A 17,392-nucleotide genomic window follows, 5' to 3' on the forward strand; every position below is an offset into this window, starting at 1 on the left:
GGTTATCCCGGGCTCCGCTGTCCCCCCTGCGAGCCCAGGACCGGCACGGCAGCTGTCCGTACAGAGAACAGAGGAGAGATCCACATTTCCCACCGCTGATCTCTCCTCCGTTCTCTCTAAAGGCGGAAGCGATGTGTATTACATCACTTCCACCTTTAGCTGTCATTTCTCTGGTGAGAAGCTGGTGAAGCAGGAAAAAAAAAGTAAAAAAAAAAATGAAAGTTTCATATTAAAATTAAAAAAAAAACACCCAAAAACGTTTTATGTTCCCCGCCACCGTGTGCATGCACTTATAAAAGTAAATACGCTTCCGGTGCGCCTACGTGCGAAAACAACAATTACGCCACACATACCAACACGTGTTGTTTACGTGCGAAAACAACAATATCGCCACGAACGTCGCAGTGAGAGCAATAATTCTAGGCCCATCAATCACTGATAACACTAAACTGATGAGCAGTAAAAGCTTTTCAAGTTTTTGTCGCGCTAGGTAGCGCTTCTTTGGCAGTTTATCAAAGTCTATTGGGGCCAAATTGCTTTAAATCTGCCGAAAAATAGCTCATGTTCGACCGACAAGCTTCAGCTGCAAGCTACAGGCCACATTGAACTGCAAGATATGAACATCTCCATTGAAATGCATTGGAAGCAGGGCCGGATTCCCGACAAGGCCACCGAGGCCCGGCCTTGGGGCGGCAGGGAGGAGAGGGGTGGCACAAGTTTGAAGTCTCCCGACGCCTGGAACATGGAGTTCCGGGGGGCGCCTGGTAGTAATTTGTTTTTTACATTTAGCCCTGCTTTGCACAAGCCGGACTAAATGTAGAGCGGGGAAACCACTTGTTTGTTTTTACAAGTGATCTTGGCGATGTCAAGTGGGGGTGGGGGGGTGGCGGAGAGGGGTGGGCATTGCGGAACCTGGCCTTGGGGCAGCAGGGAGAGTAAATCGGTCCTGATTGGAAGAGCTGCATTGAGCTTCATATTTGGCTGATTTTTGAGTGGAAATCGCGCTGCAAAACGCTCAGTGTGAATGGGGTCTTAAGGTGGCCATACACTTTACAACCCTCACAAGACCATTATTATTATTATTTTTTATACAGGATTTATATAGCGCCAACAGTTTGCGCAGCGCTTTACAATATAGGGCAGACATTACAATCACAATACAATTCAAGACAAGATGGTAAGGAGGGCCCTGCCCCTGAGGGCTTACAATCTAAAAGGGAGGGGGAAGTGATACATGAGGAAGGAGCTGCGTGGGGATGAATTGTTTGAGAACGTGATAGTGGGATAGGTTTCCTGAAGAGATGAGTCTTTGTCTTGCGAGGGTTGTAAAGTAATTTTAAAAAACCATCTTGGACAGGCAGATCGTACTTGCGATCATCGCAAGCTCACCCCGCTGAGGGGCGGGCTTCCCATGACTGCAATGCTGAACGGGCAGTGTGCGCACACCGGCCCGTGCGGCAGTTGTCGAGCGGCATGCCACTAACTCGCAGAGAATCATAAGATTCCCGGCGGGTTTTCCAGCCTGCTTGTTCGACGGAAGACGTGCGATGGTACAGTAGAAACGGTCGCACGCCTTCCATACACTTTGCGATTATTGTACGATCGTGGGATTTCCCGCGATTATCGTACGATAATCGTACCGTGTATGGGCACCTTTAGTTCTCATCATTGATGGTAAGGGACACACAGGTGGTTGTCATTAGTGAATAGGGAATTTACAGATGGTTATCAGTAGTCGGGAGCGGTTTCACAGGTGTTCATCATTGGTGGGAAGGGTAGTTACAGGTGGTTATAAGTCGTGGCAGTGACTTCATATGTGGTCATCATTAGTGGGGTGAGGAGTCACAGGTATTCATCATTTAAGTGTTAAAGGAGAACTATGAGGTGGAGGTGAGAGGTTTTCACTCACCTCATAGTTCTAGCCGACCTGCGACAATTAGACTGTCACAGGTCGGCTCAGTAGATCGGGAGGTGAGCGAACACATACCGGCGTTCGCTCACCTCTCGATCCTGTCACGGCTTTCTGCTGGATTCCCCCCTCCCCGCTCCGATCCGCCAGCGCTGACTGGTGGAATGGACGGGGGAGGGGGCGGGTACAGCTGGCTCTGCCTCTAGATAGGCAGAGCCAGCTGTCACTCACGCAGCTGGGCGGATCTCGACATCGATGTCGAGATCTGCACCGGCTGCGGCGTCTCAGTATACCGCGAGCTGTAGCTCGCGGTATACTGAGCTTAGGGTAATGGGAGGACGCTAGTTTGTGTCCTCCCGTTACCCTAAGGAGAACTATGGGGAAAAGCCCTGACCCCATAGTTCTCCTTTAAGATCATAAATGTTTATCAGTTCCTGAGGGATCCCCGGTGCTCATCAGTCTAACCAATCCTATAGGAAATTGTCTATTTCAAGGGGCAAAACTCTGTATCTGTCTCATGACCGGTTTCCTTTACAGGGGATTGGCGCACTCACAAACCCCTCACTGTGTCTATGGTAATGTTTAATACTGTCCAGAGTCTCAGTCCTTGTTGTTGGGTCAGGTCATTGTGACCTGGTAATGCATCTGATTAGCAAACCTTTTCATGGGCAATATAAGTGCCAGACTCGCAGAGATTTGTGTTTTTGCAGAGGACAGGTAAGCGCAGCTCTAACGGTAGATTATACTATTTGTACTTTCATTTTTATTTTGATAGATAGATAGAGAGATAGATTTTGTTTTCCAAAGACATGTATGGTCATGTTGTCCAATAGTGCAAGTCCATACACTGGATAGAGACTGGACATGTGCAATTTGTTTCATTCCAAATCAAAATTCGTACAAATCTAAGGGAGATGGAACATCTGACCGCATCTTTAAGAGATTGAACAGAAGCCTTTTCTCAAACGTGATTGTACTGGGACGTGTTTGCTGACTCTTCTGACTACAGGGCACTGCTCTGAAAAGGTATAACAGGTGAGATGTCTCCTGTTCCTAGACGAGGGTCCCTTTTTCTTTGCTGTCCAACTCCTATTCTTTGCCTGTTCCTCTGTTTCTTCATTTTTCGAATTGCATTCGGGATCTCCTGAATGCCATTCGGGTCTGGGAGCCTCAGGTTTAGTTGTATGTATATACGGGTCACAATGTTGCCGCTACGCATATTCGTTCATATTATAGAATACTACTTATGTACAGGTGAAACTCGAATAATTAGAATATCGTGCAAAAGTAATTGCAGTAAGTGCTGCAAAAGGGGCCCGAACCAAGTACTGAGTACATATGCATGCTTGTACTTTTCAGAGGTCCGATATTGTTCTATGTACAATCCTTGTTTTATTGATTGCATGTAATAATCTACTTTTTTGAGGTTGTGGATTTGGGGTTCTTGGGGTTTTCATGAGCTGTAAGCCATAATCATCACAATGATGACAATTCACGGCTTGAATTATCTTGCTTTGCATGTAATGAGTCTCTCTCATATATTAGTTTCACCTTTAAAGTTGCATTAGTGCAATAAATAAACTTTGCACAATATTCTAATTATTCGAGTTTCACCTGTATATACATAAAACTAAAACTGAGGCTCCAAGACCCAAATGGAGTCCGAATTTCCAAATAGCATTCGAGAGCTCCCGAATACCATTCGGGTCTGGAAGCCTCAGCTTTAATATGGCTACAAGACCAGTATTGCTTTCGGGAGCTCCCGAATGGTATTCAGAAATTTGTTGGACTCCCGAATGCCATTCGGGTCTGGGAGCCTCAGGTTTATTATTAATATATGTATATGGTTTTCTGTGGTATTCGCAACGAATATTTGTAAACTCATCCGAAACTAAAGAAAATTCGAAGCCGAATCGAATTTCAGTTCCGAATTCCATATCCCAAAATATCCGAACCAAATTTTTCCGCAGCTTACATGTCTAATAGAGACCATAACCACAATGTAATTTTATACTTATCTTGAGAATTTATACAAAGCAATAATAAAAATCCCTCCATGACCAGTAGATAGATAGATAGATAGATAGATAGATAGATAGATAGATAGATAGATAGATAGATAGATAGATAGATAGATAGATAGATAGATAGATAGATAGATTTGGATAAAGTTGTGCTCAATGGCTCAATGTCTAGAGAAACATTAATATTTTGTTGTCTGCCAGGGCATGCTGGGGTTTTCAGCTCCTCAAAGCCTGAAATATTGCAGGTTAACATTACTATTTTGGGCTCAGTTAATAAAACAGTGGAAGCAGCAAAGTGCTAGATGTGAAGGCAACCAACCCATCGTGTGCTGGTCTAGGTTTAGTGAGGTGAAGGCAGATTGGGTGCCTTCACCTTACTGCCCTTTGCTATTTGCTCCTTTCATTTTTTTTATTGGATACATCTTTTGTCTTGCAAGGGTTGTAAAGTAATTTAAAAAAACATACGATCTGCCCATCTTGGACAGGCAGATCGTACTTGCGATCATCTACAAGCCCGCCCCCAAGAGGGGCGGGCTTCCACTGACTGCACTTCCACTTCCACTTCCACTGACTACAATGAGGGGCGGACAGATGATCATCGGAAGATGACTGCAAACGCAAGCTGTAGAGGGACTTTCAGCATTACATTATACAGCAATGCAAAATACCATCAGCTATATAGGACTACAAATCTCGGCAATACATTATACAGCCATGCAGAATAATACAATCAACTATAGAGGACTACAAATCTCAGCAATACATTATACAGCAATGCAGAATAATACCATCAGCTATAGAGGACTACAAATCTCGGCAATACATTATACAGCAATGCAGAATAATACAATCAACTATAGAGGGCTACAAATCTCGGCAATACATTAAACAGCAATGCATAATAATACAATTAACTATAGAGAACTACAAATCCCAGCAATAGATTATACAGCAATGCAGAATAATACCATCAGCTATAGAGGACTACAAATCTCAGCAATACATTATACAGCAATGCAGAATATTATGGTCAGCTATAGAGGACTACAAATCCCAGCAATACATTATACAGCAATGTAGTTCTCTATAGCTGAGGGAGAGAGAGAGAGACCCTACTCACACTCTAGTTAAACGGCCATCTGGAGAGCTGAGCGGGATGGATGGAAGTGCATACCCTGGTACCAGGGTGCGTCCCCGAAGCGCACCCCGCTGGCTGCCTGTGCAATCTCTGAGAGGGCTGCCACAGGCGCCCAGGCACACCCGGTGCGCACGCCTATGAGGGGACCTTTTTATACCATGAGAGGATAACTGGCAAGAAGTCCAAAGGATCCCTTTAACAGTTCACTGTTGAATTACTCTAAAAAATTTATTTCTTTTTTACACAGCTGTGAAACAGGTGAGAAAGATGAAGATTCTTTTTTTCCTCCATTTGTTCATCTCGCTGATCCTTGTGACTGGCTCTTTTATATGGAACCGAGGAAACAACTGCAACCATTACCCTGAATGGCAAAAGTCAGAGGTATCTGAAGCTTATATGAACTTTGCTGTCCAGTTTTATAAGTTTGTTTCAATGCGATCAGCAGGAGCCCCGCCAAACCTATTTTTTTCACCACTCAGCATCTATACCACCCTCTCCATGCTGGCTCTCGGGGCCCAATCAACAACTCGCATGGAAATTCTGCAAGCCATGGGCCTGAACGACACCAAAACCAACCAGGAGCTGCATGAATGCTTTAGACAGTTCCTTCAAAGGGTAACTCAGCAAATCAAGGAGGTGGAATTCAAGCTCGGTAATGAGATCTTCATCGACAGATCAGCAGATATTTTCCCGCAGTTCCAACAGAATGTGTCTTACTATTACAACGTCTCCGTTGAAACCATCAACTTCAGTGACCCTCAGGGTGCTGAGAAAATAATCAATACGCTTGTGAGCAACAGAACCCACAATAAGATACAGAATATGGTAAAAAATTTAGATCCCAAAATACTGATGGTTCTCCTAGATTATTCAGTCTTTCAAGGTAAGAACTATTTTATTGTTGACTACAGAAAATAGATTTTGCAGTAACAGATGTTACAAAACTGCAGATCAGGGACGTGTGGTCACGGGAGGCAGGTCAGGCAGAGCCTCACCTAGTATTATGGAGGAAAAAGCTGTCAGCTTCAAGTCTGAAGCTGACAGCTTTTTATTCATTAAGATAGGCTTCTAGCAGGTTACACAGCAGGGAAATCCTCCCCGCTTTGTAACCTGTCATACACAGAGCGCTCCCTGTTATTTACTTAATAATCCGACTTTTGCCAGGTAGTTAGGTCACACAGCAGCGGGCTTCCCCACTGCTTGTGTAACCTAACTAATGAGGCAGGAGCTGTCACAGTCTTTACTCTATGTTAGAGGCGTGAGCTCTGTGGATGGCTTGGAGCAATGGCAAAGTGCCATTATTCCAAAATGTCCAATCACAAAAAGTTTACAAACTAACCGCTGAGGCCATCGATCTGGAAGTCTCAGCTTTAGTAATACAGGTATATGGCTCCCAGATCCCCAAATGGCATTAGGGTTCCGAGTTTCTGAATTGCATTTGGGAGCTCCTGAATGCCACTCGGGTCTAGGAGCCTCAGCTTTAGTTATATATGTACTGTATATGGCTCCCAGACTCGAATGGCATTCAGGAGCTCCCAAATGCACTTCAGAAATCCGTAACTGGAATGCTATTCAGGTCTGGGAGCCATATACATATATAACTAAAGCTGAGTCTCCCAGACCCGAGTGGCATTCAGCAGCTCCCCAATGCAATTCAGAAACTCGGAACCCGAATGCCATTTGGGTCTGGGAGCCATATACCTATATTACTAAAGCCGAGGCTTCCAGATCCGAATTTCATTCTGGAGCTCTCGAATGCTATTCGGGTCTAGGAGATTCAGCTTTAGTGTTAATATCTGTATATGGTTTTCTGTGGTAGTCGCAACGAACAATACTGAACAATACTGTCTGGATCCATCCCGCTGCGGGATGGACAGCTGGCTCTGCCTCTCCAGAGGCAGTGCCAGCTGTGCCCGCCCCCTCCCCCATCCGGTTCTCCAGTCAGCGCTGGAGAATAGGACAGGGGAGGGGGGGAATCCCTGCAGGGAGCCGTGAGTGACAGTCCCCGCTCTCTGCAGGGATGGATCGAGAAGTGAGTGAGCGACGGTACGTGTTCGCTCACTTCCCCATCTACTGAGCCGACCTGTGACAGTTTCAATGTCACAGGTCGGCTCAGATTATGAGACTGAGTGAAAATCACTCACCTCATAATTCTCCTTTAATGAATGGTAACCGCTGAGAATCAGCTGTTACCAGCATTACAGAGCTGCAAATAACTGGTCACATACAGTGTACCTGGCCAGTCATTTAGGAACTTCGTGGCGGGACGTACAGTGTACGTCTCCCGTCACGAAGGGATTAAATGCTTATTTGTAATATAAATATGTTATATAAACAGTAACAAAAAGTATATAAAACAAGATCTTGAAAATGTAAAATATAAAGAAAGCAATTGAACTCAAACCATAGGAGTTTAAAGGAAACATTTCTTTGTTCTTCCAGCGAAATGGCAAAAAGAATTTAACCCACAAGGTACAGAAGAGGACAACTTCAGGGTGGATGGGCAGGCTCCAGTCACAGTTCCAATGATGCACCAACAAGGAACATATAAAACGTACAAGGACAAAGAGATGAGATGTAATGTGGTGGAAGTGCCTTATACCAGTAACATAACCCTTCTCCTCATCGTACCAAAACCCGGTGATCTCCAGAAGGTGGAACGGAAACTGAGCACCGAAAGGATAAAAAAATACTTCTGTTCAATGAGAACCAGGTATATATTATTATTATTATTATTATTATTATTATTATTATAATATAGGATTTATATAGAGCCAACAGTTTGCACAGAATAAGGGAAACAGTACAGTTACAATACAATTTCAATACAGGAGGGTTAGAAGGGCCCTGCCCGTAAGAGCTTGCAATCTAGTAGGAGGGGCAAGTGATACAAAAGGTAATAATTGTGTGGGATGAGCTGATGGAAGAAGTAAAAGGACAGTTGTTATATTGAGGTGGGATCAGCTTCCCTGAAGAGATGAAGAGATTTAGGATCGCCAAAAGTTCCAGAGGATGGGAGACACTATAGAAATCTCGGAGGTGAGGAGGTGACGAGAGAGCTGGAGAGCAGGAGGTCTTAAAGGAGAACTATGGGGTCAGTGCTTTTCCCCATAGTTCTCCTAAGGGTCACAGGAGAACACAAACTAGCGTCCTCCCGTCACCCAAAGCTCAGTATATAGGAAGCTACAGCTCGCGGTATACTGAGACGCCGCAGCCGGGACGGATCCCGACATTGCTGTCGAGATCCACCCAGCTGCGTGATTGACAGCTGACTCTGCCTATCCAGAGGCAGAGCCAGCTGTGCCCTCCCCCGTCCGTTCCGCCAGTCAGCACTGGAGGATCGGACAGGGGAGGGGGGGAATCCCTGCAGGGAGCCATGAGTGACAGTCACCACTCTCTGCAGGGATAGATCGAGAGGTGAGTGAGTGTGTTCGCTCACTTCGCGATCTACTCAGCCGACCTGTGACAGTTTCATTGTCACAGGTCGGCTCTGGTTATGAGGCTGAATGAAAATCACTAACCTCATAGTTCTCCTTTAAGAGGAGCGGAGAGGACGGTTTGGATGATATTTTGAGATGACGTTGGAGATCTAGCCGGGGCAGAGTTGTAGATGGCTTTGTGAGTGTTTTTTAGTATTCTGAATTTTATTTATTGGCAAGTGGAAGCCAGTGGAGGGATTGGTGGAGAGGGGTGGCAGACACTGAATGGGTTGGTAAGGTGGATGAGTCGTGCAGCAGCATTCATGATAAACTGAAGGGGGGGAGGAGCCTGGGTATAGTTAGGCCAAGGAGGGAGTTGCAATAATCAATTCAAGAGATTACAAGGAAATGAATTAGAAGCTTTCTGGTGTCATTTGTTAAAAAGGCGAGAATTTTGGAAATGAAGGTTAAGTCCGCAAGATTGGGATAGTGATTGGATGTGGGGCTGAAAGGAGAGTTCAGAATCAAGGATTACACCGAGCACCCTGGCTTGAGCCGAGGGGTTGGTTGTTGTACTGTTGATTGTGATGGAGAAGCGGGGTAGGGGGACACAGAGAGGAGGAAATATTATAAGCTCAGTTTTGGTCAGGTGGAGTTTGGGGAAGTGGTGTGACATCCAACACCCAATGCATGAGATTTGTTAACAATGGAAACTCCAATTTTAATGCACAATAACGTGTGCCTGTCACTGCATGAGCACTCTGAGCCCTGGATGGCATAATGACAAACCCCTATGGGGCGGGACCAGGACACTCTGGGCTTAGAATGAGTGGGTAGTTCTCATTCAAACCAGAAGACTGGTGACATCTAGTGGCACAGTGACATTTTTTTTGGCGGGGGGGCATTTCTGCAACAAAGGTGGAGATTGCAGTGAAAGCTTCTTTCTTTTTGTTACTTTTGCTGGACTGTTCAATTCCTATTTCCTACATAAAACTCTTCCGCTTTGGGGGAAAAAAGAAAAGTTTGTTTCTGAAAAAAGTACGAGCTCATCATTATTATATTTTCTGTGAAACAATCTAAATGGAGTCAGAGTTTGTATTCCTGTATGTGGCCACTCGCATCTCAACTCTCGTGATGCACTGCAAGCCTTTGGTGTTTTGTCACAATGGGTTTGATTTACTCGAGGAGGTGAACAGGGGCGTCCCGAGGCCTGGTGTCACCCGGAGCGGAGACCGGGTGACACCCCCCCTGCTCATCGCACATGAGCAACTGCCTAATTGACGCCTGCTGGCGGCTATCTTGGTGATGGATGTCGGCAGAGAGAGGAGGCGATGTTCACCCGACGGGATGAGGTATGCCGCCGGGTCCCCTCCTCTGTCCTGACACTGCCGGGCTCTCGGCCCATGACAGAGTGCCCAACTTTTTAGAGGGGGGTGACACCAAAATGACTGTCAGTGACGCACTGTCAGTCATTTTGGTGTCACCCCTCCAATGGTGGCACCCGGGTGCGGGCCGCACCACCCGCACCCCCCTTGTGACGACACTGGAGATGAACACGAGGTGGGAATAACTACAGTTCCCTTACATTGTTTACACTTGAAAAGTGACAGCAAAAAAGCATGTCTTGTGCCAGCATGGAGCAGGGACGGACCCTCACTCTCCGTGTAGAAGCAGTGGTCTCTCTGCAGTAGTCTAATATGTACCCTATTGATTGGGGAGATGTGTCAAACTGCAGAAAAATCAGGTCTTCTGCATTGCCAAAGCTAGAGCTGAGCTGTGTGACGGAACTGTGTAAATCTCAGTACTGGATCGACATAAATACAAACACTTTGGCAGGCAAAACCGCTCTCACCTCTGTAGGTATCTCTGCTTGCCAGCTTTAACACTTAGAATACAATCAGATAAGTCAAATTCTTATTGGTTGATAGGGATTGCTGTAGCTTGCGCACTACATTTCCCTCGCTGAGATACCGTAGTTGGTGTTGTTAATACAGACACTGATGTGTATTTCCCTCCACAGTACCGTGGACCTGTACATACCCAAAGTGTCCTTCAACATCCCGCTCAAAATAAGAAATGCCATCTTAACAATGGGCATCGGAAGCATGTTCAGTGGTGACAACGCCGACTTCTCCAGAATGTCAAATAAATCAAGGCTGCGAGTTTCAGATGTAAGTATCTTTCCTTTGTCTTTTGATTCAGTGTTTGGTTGCACAACAGTTCTGTACCCCTAATATGATAAAAAGCCTCCTTAGGACACCATCCTCTGTGTGTGTGTGCTGAGGGCCATTGCATGTAAAGAGGACCCTTACGGTGGAAGCTCTTCCCAAAATAGACCAGCAGGAGGCAAATGACCAGTATTCCCAGAGGTCTCCCTGTAGCTGATCTGTCCTCCATTTCTGACTTACCATACCTTGTCCTGCACTGTGTCTCTGTGTGGAGGCGACCATCTTGGTAGAGGCAGGGCTTTGCTTCCATTATGCCATAGATGCCCCTTCTGATGACTGGTGGTCTAATGACTGGTGGGGTAATAATGAAGAAGCAGCAGGAGAGGTAAAGGAAGCACAGATCCAAAGAATTATTGAAACAGGACCAGAGAGAACCTTGCATTGCGGATCACCAGGAACAGCTTCCTCTCCAGCAAGGAGAACAGTGAGAAAGACAGTAATGACATCACCAAATGCGGCTCCAAAACTATGGTGATCACCAGCCAGAGTCAGTAGTTCCTTAGATGGTCTCCCGCTGCAGATATAAGGCTACAGAACAAGCACAGCCATTTTTTTAGAAGGCATTCAAGATGAACGGTAAATACATAAGGATACTGCTTAGGTGCAATTAACATTTCTTCCTATAAAATAGTAAATCTTTACTTTACTTTGAGTTAAAGTCTTCTTTATAAATAACAAGCAAATAAATAACGTAATATTATTTAAATATGCTAGCTTGGCTCTTCTATAATACAGTGGAAGAAAAGCAAAAATAAACATTACAGTGAACCAGTGTTTTGTCCATGCAGGGCAAAGTACCAGATTCACTTTAAGGATGACCCCCACCACCAGCACATCACCATTCTTTTGCTACCCAAACACCCCATTTGGCACCTAAGAGCAAACAGAAATGCCTGGTTATTTGGGATATTGGAAAGCATGGGACTCACCCCCTTTCTTTCACATGACAATGCTGGAGCTTGATGATTGGCAAATCAGGCACCCAGTATTGTCACATGCGGAGGAAAGAGTCCTCAGCCCTGTGTAAGCTGCAAGTTGGTTTATCCTGCATGTGTCGTATCATCTGGCATAATGGTTGCAGCAGGTGTGTAGACCTGGGAATTTGAGTGCAGGCCTTCCACCACCAGAGGCCAGAAGAAAATGAGACCTAGCAGGAAGTTGAAAAAACAAAAATGGGGTGGATTGACCCACCCCCATCCATGCAGTGTGCTCATCTTTCTATTAGCAATGTGGCCATATAGAGTATATATGAATGAATATATATTGTGTGATTAGGTCTCTGCATTTCCCTGAAGTCTGCACAGAACTTATTGTAAAGCGCTGCGCATACTGTTGGCGCTATATAAATCCTGTATAATAATAATATAATAATAACTTGAGCTCAACATTTCAGACATTCCCTGCAAGATCCTTTTGTTTTGCTGCAGTATTTTACCTTTTGGTGAGATACTTGAAGTTGGCAGTGAATAAATACATGTTAGTAACAATAGATACAATGTAACAATTCTAGAGAACACTGGAGGGAATGAGTAAACAAATGTAACAACAATTGCTACTACGAGGATCTCACAACAGTCTCATCTCCTTCCGTAGGGCGTACTGACCTGGCCAGCTGGGAACAATTGTGTTCCGCCGTATGCCTTACGCAGGGAAAGCGTAAGGCATACGTTTTGTAAAACTAAATAAAAAAGTATCTCTCCCTCTCCCTCTCTCTCTCTCTCTCTCTCTCTCTCTCTCTATCTATCTTTAGCACACTTGAATCCGTATCCTGATGTCAGATTCTTACGTGTGAGCCGATTGGCTAGAGATGACATTTTTCATCTCGCCACGCTCAGCTCTTGCCTAGCTGAGCATGGGAAAGGATATTGATGGACACCCTGCATGCAAAGCTCCACGCACCGCCTCTTTCCTTTGCTGCGCGTGGCTCCGTGTGCGCAGTGTATCACAGGCTTCAATTTTTATTTATAAAACGTATATGTATATATATATATGCAATCTTTTAACTTTTTGATTAAGTTCTTTCCTTTACCTATTTGTTCTGACAGATTTTCCACCAGTCTTATACCAGCATCACAGAAGGAGGAACAGAGGGAAGTGGTGTTACTGCTTCCAATACAACCTCCCTGTACTCAAACCCTGAGTTAAAAGTTGACCGTCCATTCCTCATGCTGGTCTACCACAAGATCACTGCAACCATACTCTGGATGGGTCGGGTCAAGGACCCGTCCCAGCAATAAACCCAGCCGCTGGGAATCAATGTGATGAAGCAGATATAAGCTGCCATACAAAAGAAAAAAAACATTCTGCACATAATAAAGTGCATGTGCCAAACAATTTCTGTTTTGTGTTTTTCTCTGTATCACGTTCTTGCGGGATATACAAGCCAGTGATTGGTGAGCTTCAAGGGTTAACCAGTAGGCTGGTGCGAGGGCCAAAACTTGTCCTTCACGGTTAAAAACAGCCATGCATTTACAAAGTGTCTGCAATGTGTTCCAAGGGCAAGTTTAAAGCATACATTGGAAGTAGATTTAAATCCTAACACTGAACCTCTTTCTCAGCACTGCCCACATGTTTGAGAAGTTACATGGCACATGGCAAAGTGTTATTAAAAGTAATAACCGAATTAACATAAAATAAAAATCAATCTACCCTAAAAGAAAATGAAAGCCCTATAATACCACCAACAGAAAGAAAAGTCCATTTTGGAAAAGGGAAGCCTTGGAGCCAGGGGCGTAACTAGAAATCTCACGGCCCCATAGCAAAATTTTGTATGGGGCCCTGTGATTTCTAGTTACACCTCTTGAAGAGCCCACCTGAGATCCCACACAGCTCACCTGAGAGTGACCCTGCAGAGCCCACCATAGACTCTCTATGGTGGGCTCTGCAGGGTCACCCTCAGGTCACACTCCTTACCTGTCCGACTCTTCTTCCTCCGTCTTCCCTCCTCCATCGCAAGGCCCGCTCCCTCCTCTGTCGCCGGCCCCGCCTCCTGCTCCGTCACTGGCCCTGCCTCCTTCTCTGTTGCTGTCCCCCCGGGCCCCGCCTCCTCCTCCCCTGCCGGGTCCAGCCTCCTCCACCGCCGCCGCTGGCTCTCATTGACTCAGCGCGGCTGTGGAGAAGAACGCAGCGCCGCACAGATCACTGACAGTGATCTAAACAGCGGCGCGTTCGAAGCCATAGCGACCCAGGCGGCCGGCACGGCATCAGGGGGTGGTCTGGCCGGGCCCCCTTGTGCAAGGGCCCCATAGCGGCCACCTGGGTCACTATGGTGATTGTTACGCCACTGCTTGGAGCAAAAAATACAGTTTGCTGGATGGTACAGACGCTAAGGGCTCACGGGAATCGGCCGGCACGTACAGCTCCGTGCTGTGTGCACGGCCATATCGCTCAGCTCCCGGGAAGGACAGATGCTGCGTGTGATTAATACGCAGCCCCTGTCCTGCTCCCCTCCCGCACCGCACCGCCTCTTGTGACAGCTGTCAGGAAGGAGAGCGGTACAAACACTCAGCGATCAGTGATCACTGAGTGTTTGTAGATAATTGGAGACGTGGTATGGTTACTATTTCCTCAGTTGTGAATGAATGGGAAGTGATCTACATCCCCTCCTGACCATTCATAATTGTGGATATAGTAAACATACTCTGTCCTCATGTTATCAATGAACAGGAACACTCAGTATAGAGGATTCCTGTTATAACTGGGGCTGCAGAAAAAGACTCTGTGTCCTCAATCTCTTTTTCTATTTTAAAGGGGAAATATCAGGAGTCTAATATTTCCCCGAAGCCCCTAAAAGTATAGTAAAAAATAAAAATATTTAATAAAAAATGAATAAATAAATAAAAAATAAATATAACATTTTTGAAAAAGTTTATAAAAAATAAATGAAAAAGTGCATTTTCACAGGAGTAAACCTCAAAATAAAGAATTTATAAAAATAAATAAATAAAGTAAATGAAAATAAAATATTTTTAAAAATTGAAAAAGTTAGAATAAAAAAACACTTTCGGTTTCGGCCTGACATTTTTTACAATTTTGGTTTTGTTTCGGTTTTGAAATTTTCATTTCAGTGCCCCTCTAATAATAGGGTCTCTTTAAGATAGGCTCCAAAAAAGTTTTAGCACTGCGCCTATATTCTGTGCTCAGGAAAAATACACTGAGTGGCCAGATTATTATGACCAGACCATCAGTACTTCGTTGGGCCGCCTGGTGACTCCACGAGATGGTGAAAGGTGATGCGAGGAATCTGACACGGCACTGTTGCCCTTCAGTTGTCTTGTACCAGTCTTGCCCCTCCCCCGTTCTGCCCTAACATTGACTAGTCGCTGACGGCCACAATTCGCACGTTCAGACCCAGATTTTCGGCTGACAGTCCGGTCTTTAAACACTTTAACAATGAGCCCCTCTTGAACACATTAACGAATTCTGCTGTTTTGCTGATACTCGCTCCATGGCTCCGAGCGCCAACAATCATCCCACGTTCAGAGGCTGTTAAATCGCGTTGTTTCCCCGTATCTTCAGAAACAAATCACTTCTACTGTCGTGGTAAACAACCTGCTTCCCTATTTATAATGGTCTGGCCCTCTAGCAACTTCAGCCCGTAATTATAGCTAATTTGCCTACAAACGTCAGGTGGTCATTATAATCCGGCCACTCAGTGTATGTTTAATGTTAAACTTTATTTTTTTTAAATGAGACTTTAAACTGTGTTGTATGTGCATCTATGAGATCAATGCTTTTGATAATTAAAGCAGACCCACACCTGAGTCCACTCAATACATCAGACCTACCTCCCTCATATCTATTTGACCTTTGATGGTGGTAAAAAGCTGCAAAAAGAAAATATATGTTAATAAACTTCCACCCGCAGCACCTAGGAAGGAGTGATGGCACAATCTTTCTTAGCAAGAATCCTGATATTTATAAAGATCCCAAATCTCATGATGAGATACTCCTGCACTGTGCTGGAGCATCACCCAGGATCTCGCCAGAAGAATTGTGATGTCATCCTCACTGCCAACGGTCGCCATGGCATCAAGCCGGCCTAAGAAATCTGTTTATTTCAGTTTTCTAACTTGCACTAGTACAAAAATATCTGGATTATTGTTGTCTACATTGACCGATACAAATGCTTCTCTTTCATTATCAAATCAACAACCGTGTATACTTGTAGAAATTGGGAAATATTTAAAGGAGAACTATGAGGTGAGTGATTTTTCACTCAACCTTATAGTTCGAGCCGACGTGTGACAATGAAACTGTCACACGTGGGCTCAATAGATCAGGAAGTGAGCTCCGATCCTCCAGCGCTGACTGGAGGAATGGACAGGAGAGGGGCGGGTACAACTGGCTCTGCCTCTAGATAGGCAGACCCAGCTGTCACTCACGCAGCTGGGCGGATCTCGACAGTAAGGTCGGGATCCGTCCCGGGTGCGGCGGTCTCAGTATACCGTGAGCTGTAGCTTGCAATATACTGAGCTTAGGGTAGCGGGAGGACGCTAGTTTATGTTCTCCCGTCACCCTTAGAAGAACTATGGGGAAAAACACTTTACCCCATAGTTCTCCTTTAAATCTTCAGCATTGTGGGTGAAGCTGGGAACACCATTTCATAAAACTGGTGCCAGAGAGTGGCCCACCTTGAGTTTTGGGTGGCTGTATCGGTCTGCTTAGGCCTAGGGGTCCATTTACATTCAGCCATTGGCCAGTTTATAACATTGTCATTGTCCCTTTAGAAGGGGGCTGGAGGTGGCGGGTACACAATGTTGCTGTGAGGGGCATGCCAGGAAGTTTCTATGTGTGTAAATCAGTTAATAAATACAGAGGAGGACACAGTGAGCTCTACACTTTGGATTGTCAAATATTTGCTGGGGCCGTGAACATTGGTCTCCAGCTCTTGGCATCTTTTGAAGCTTTGTGAAGGAACGACACAGGTAAGAGTGCACATCAATTACAATTGATAATTGTAATGTTGGGGAGAATTAGGATATTGTGTATCAATATCTATCTATCCTCTATCTAGTTATCTATTTTTCTATTCATCAATCAATTGATCTGTAAATCTATTTTTTTTATCTATCGTTCTGTTCTATAGCTAATTCTTTGCAACTATGTATCTGTCTGTCAGTTCTGTGATCATGACATAACAACAAACTCATTATACCTAAAAAGGTTAAAGAAAATTATTTATTTATTGGCTTGTGGATTTTAAAAATCTCTCTCTCATCATCTCTCTCATCTCTCTCTCTCTCTCTCATCATCTCTCTCATCTCTCTCTCTCATCATCTCTCTCTCATCATCTCTCTCATCTATCTCTCTCATCTCTCTCTCTCTCTCTCTCTCTCATCATCTCTCTCATCATCTCTCTCATCTCTCTCTCTCATCATCTCTCTCATCATCTCTCTCATCATCTCTCTCATCATCTCTCTCATCTCTCTCTCTCTCTCTATCTCATCATCTCTCTCATCATCTCTCTCATCTCTCACTCTCTCTCTCTCATCTCTCTCTCTCTCTCATCATCTCTCTCATCTCTCTCATCTCTCTCATCTCTCTCTCTCATCTCTCTCTCTCATCTCTCTCATCTCTCTCTCTCATCTCTCTCTCTCTCATCTCTCTCTCTCATCTCTCATCTCTCTCTCTCATCTCTCATCTCTCTCTCTCATCTCTCATCTCTCTCTCTC

At 44.9% G+C, this 17,392-nt stretch overlaps 1 protein-coding gene across 1 annotated transcript in view; it reads left to right on the forward strand.

Moving 5' to 3' along the window:
• The first annotated feature begins 5,089 nt into the window (after nucleotides 1-5,089).
• Nucleotides 5,090-17,392, forward strand: part of LOC108789395 — a 21,987-nt gene continuing 9,684 nt past the window's right edge. Inside the window, exons 1-6 of the mRNA XM_018559392.1 lie at nucleotides 5,090-5,111; nucleotides 5,319-5,954; nucleotides 7,514-7,784; nucleotides 10,511-10,661; nucleotides 12,764-12,942; nucleotides 16,625-16,647. Coding sequence (XP_018414894.1) covers nucleotides 5,090-5,111; nucleotides 5,319-5,954; nucleotides 7,514-7,784; nucleotides 10,511-10,661; nucleotides 12,764-12,942; nucleotides 16,625-16,647 — 1,282 coding nt within the window. The remainder of the gene's footprint in view (nucleotides 5,112-5,318; nucleotides 5,955-7,513; nucleotides 7,785-10,510; nucleotides 10,662-12,763; nucleotides 12,943-16,624; nucleotides 16,648-17,392) is intronic.

The sequence above is a fragment of the Nanorana parkeri genome, unplaced genomic scaffold (genome assembly GCF_000935625.1).
Source record: "Nanorana parkeri isolate BGI_ZX_2015 unplaced genomic scaffold, ASM93562v1 scaffold392, whole genome shotgun sequence".
Lineage (NCBI taxonomy): Eukaryota > Metazoa > Chordata > Amphibia > Anura > Dicroglossidae > Nanorana > Nanorana parkeri.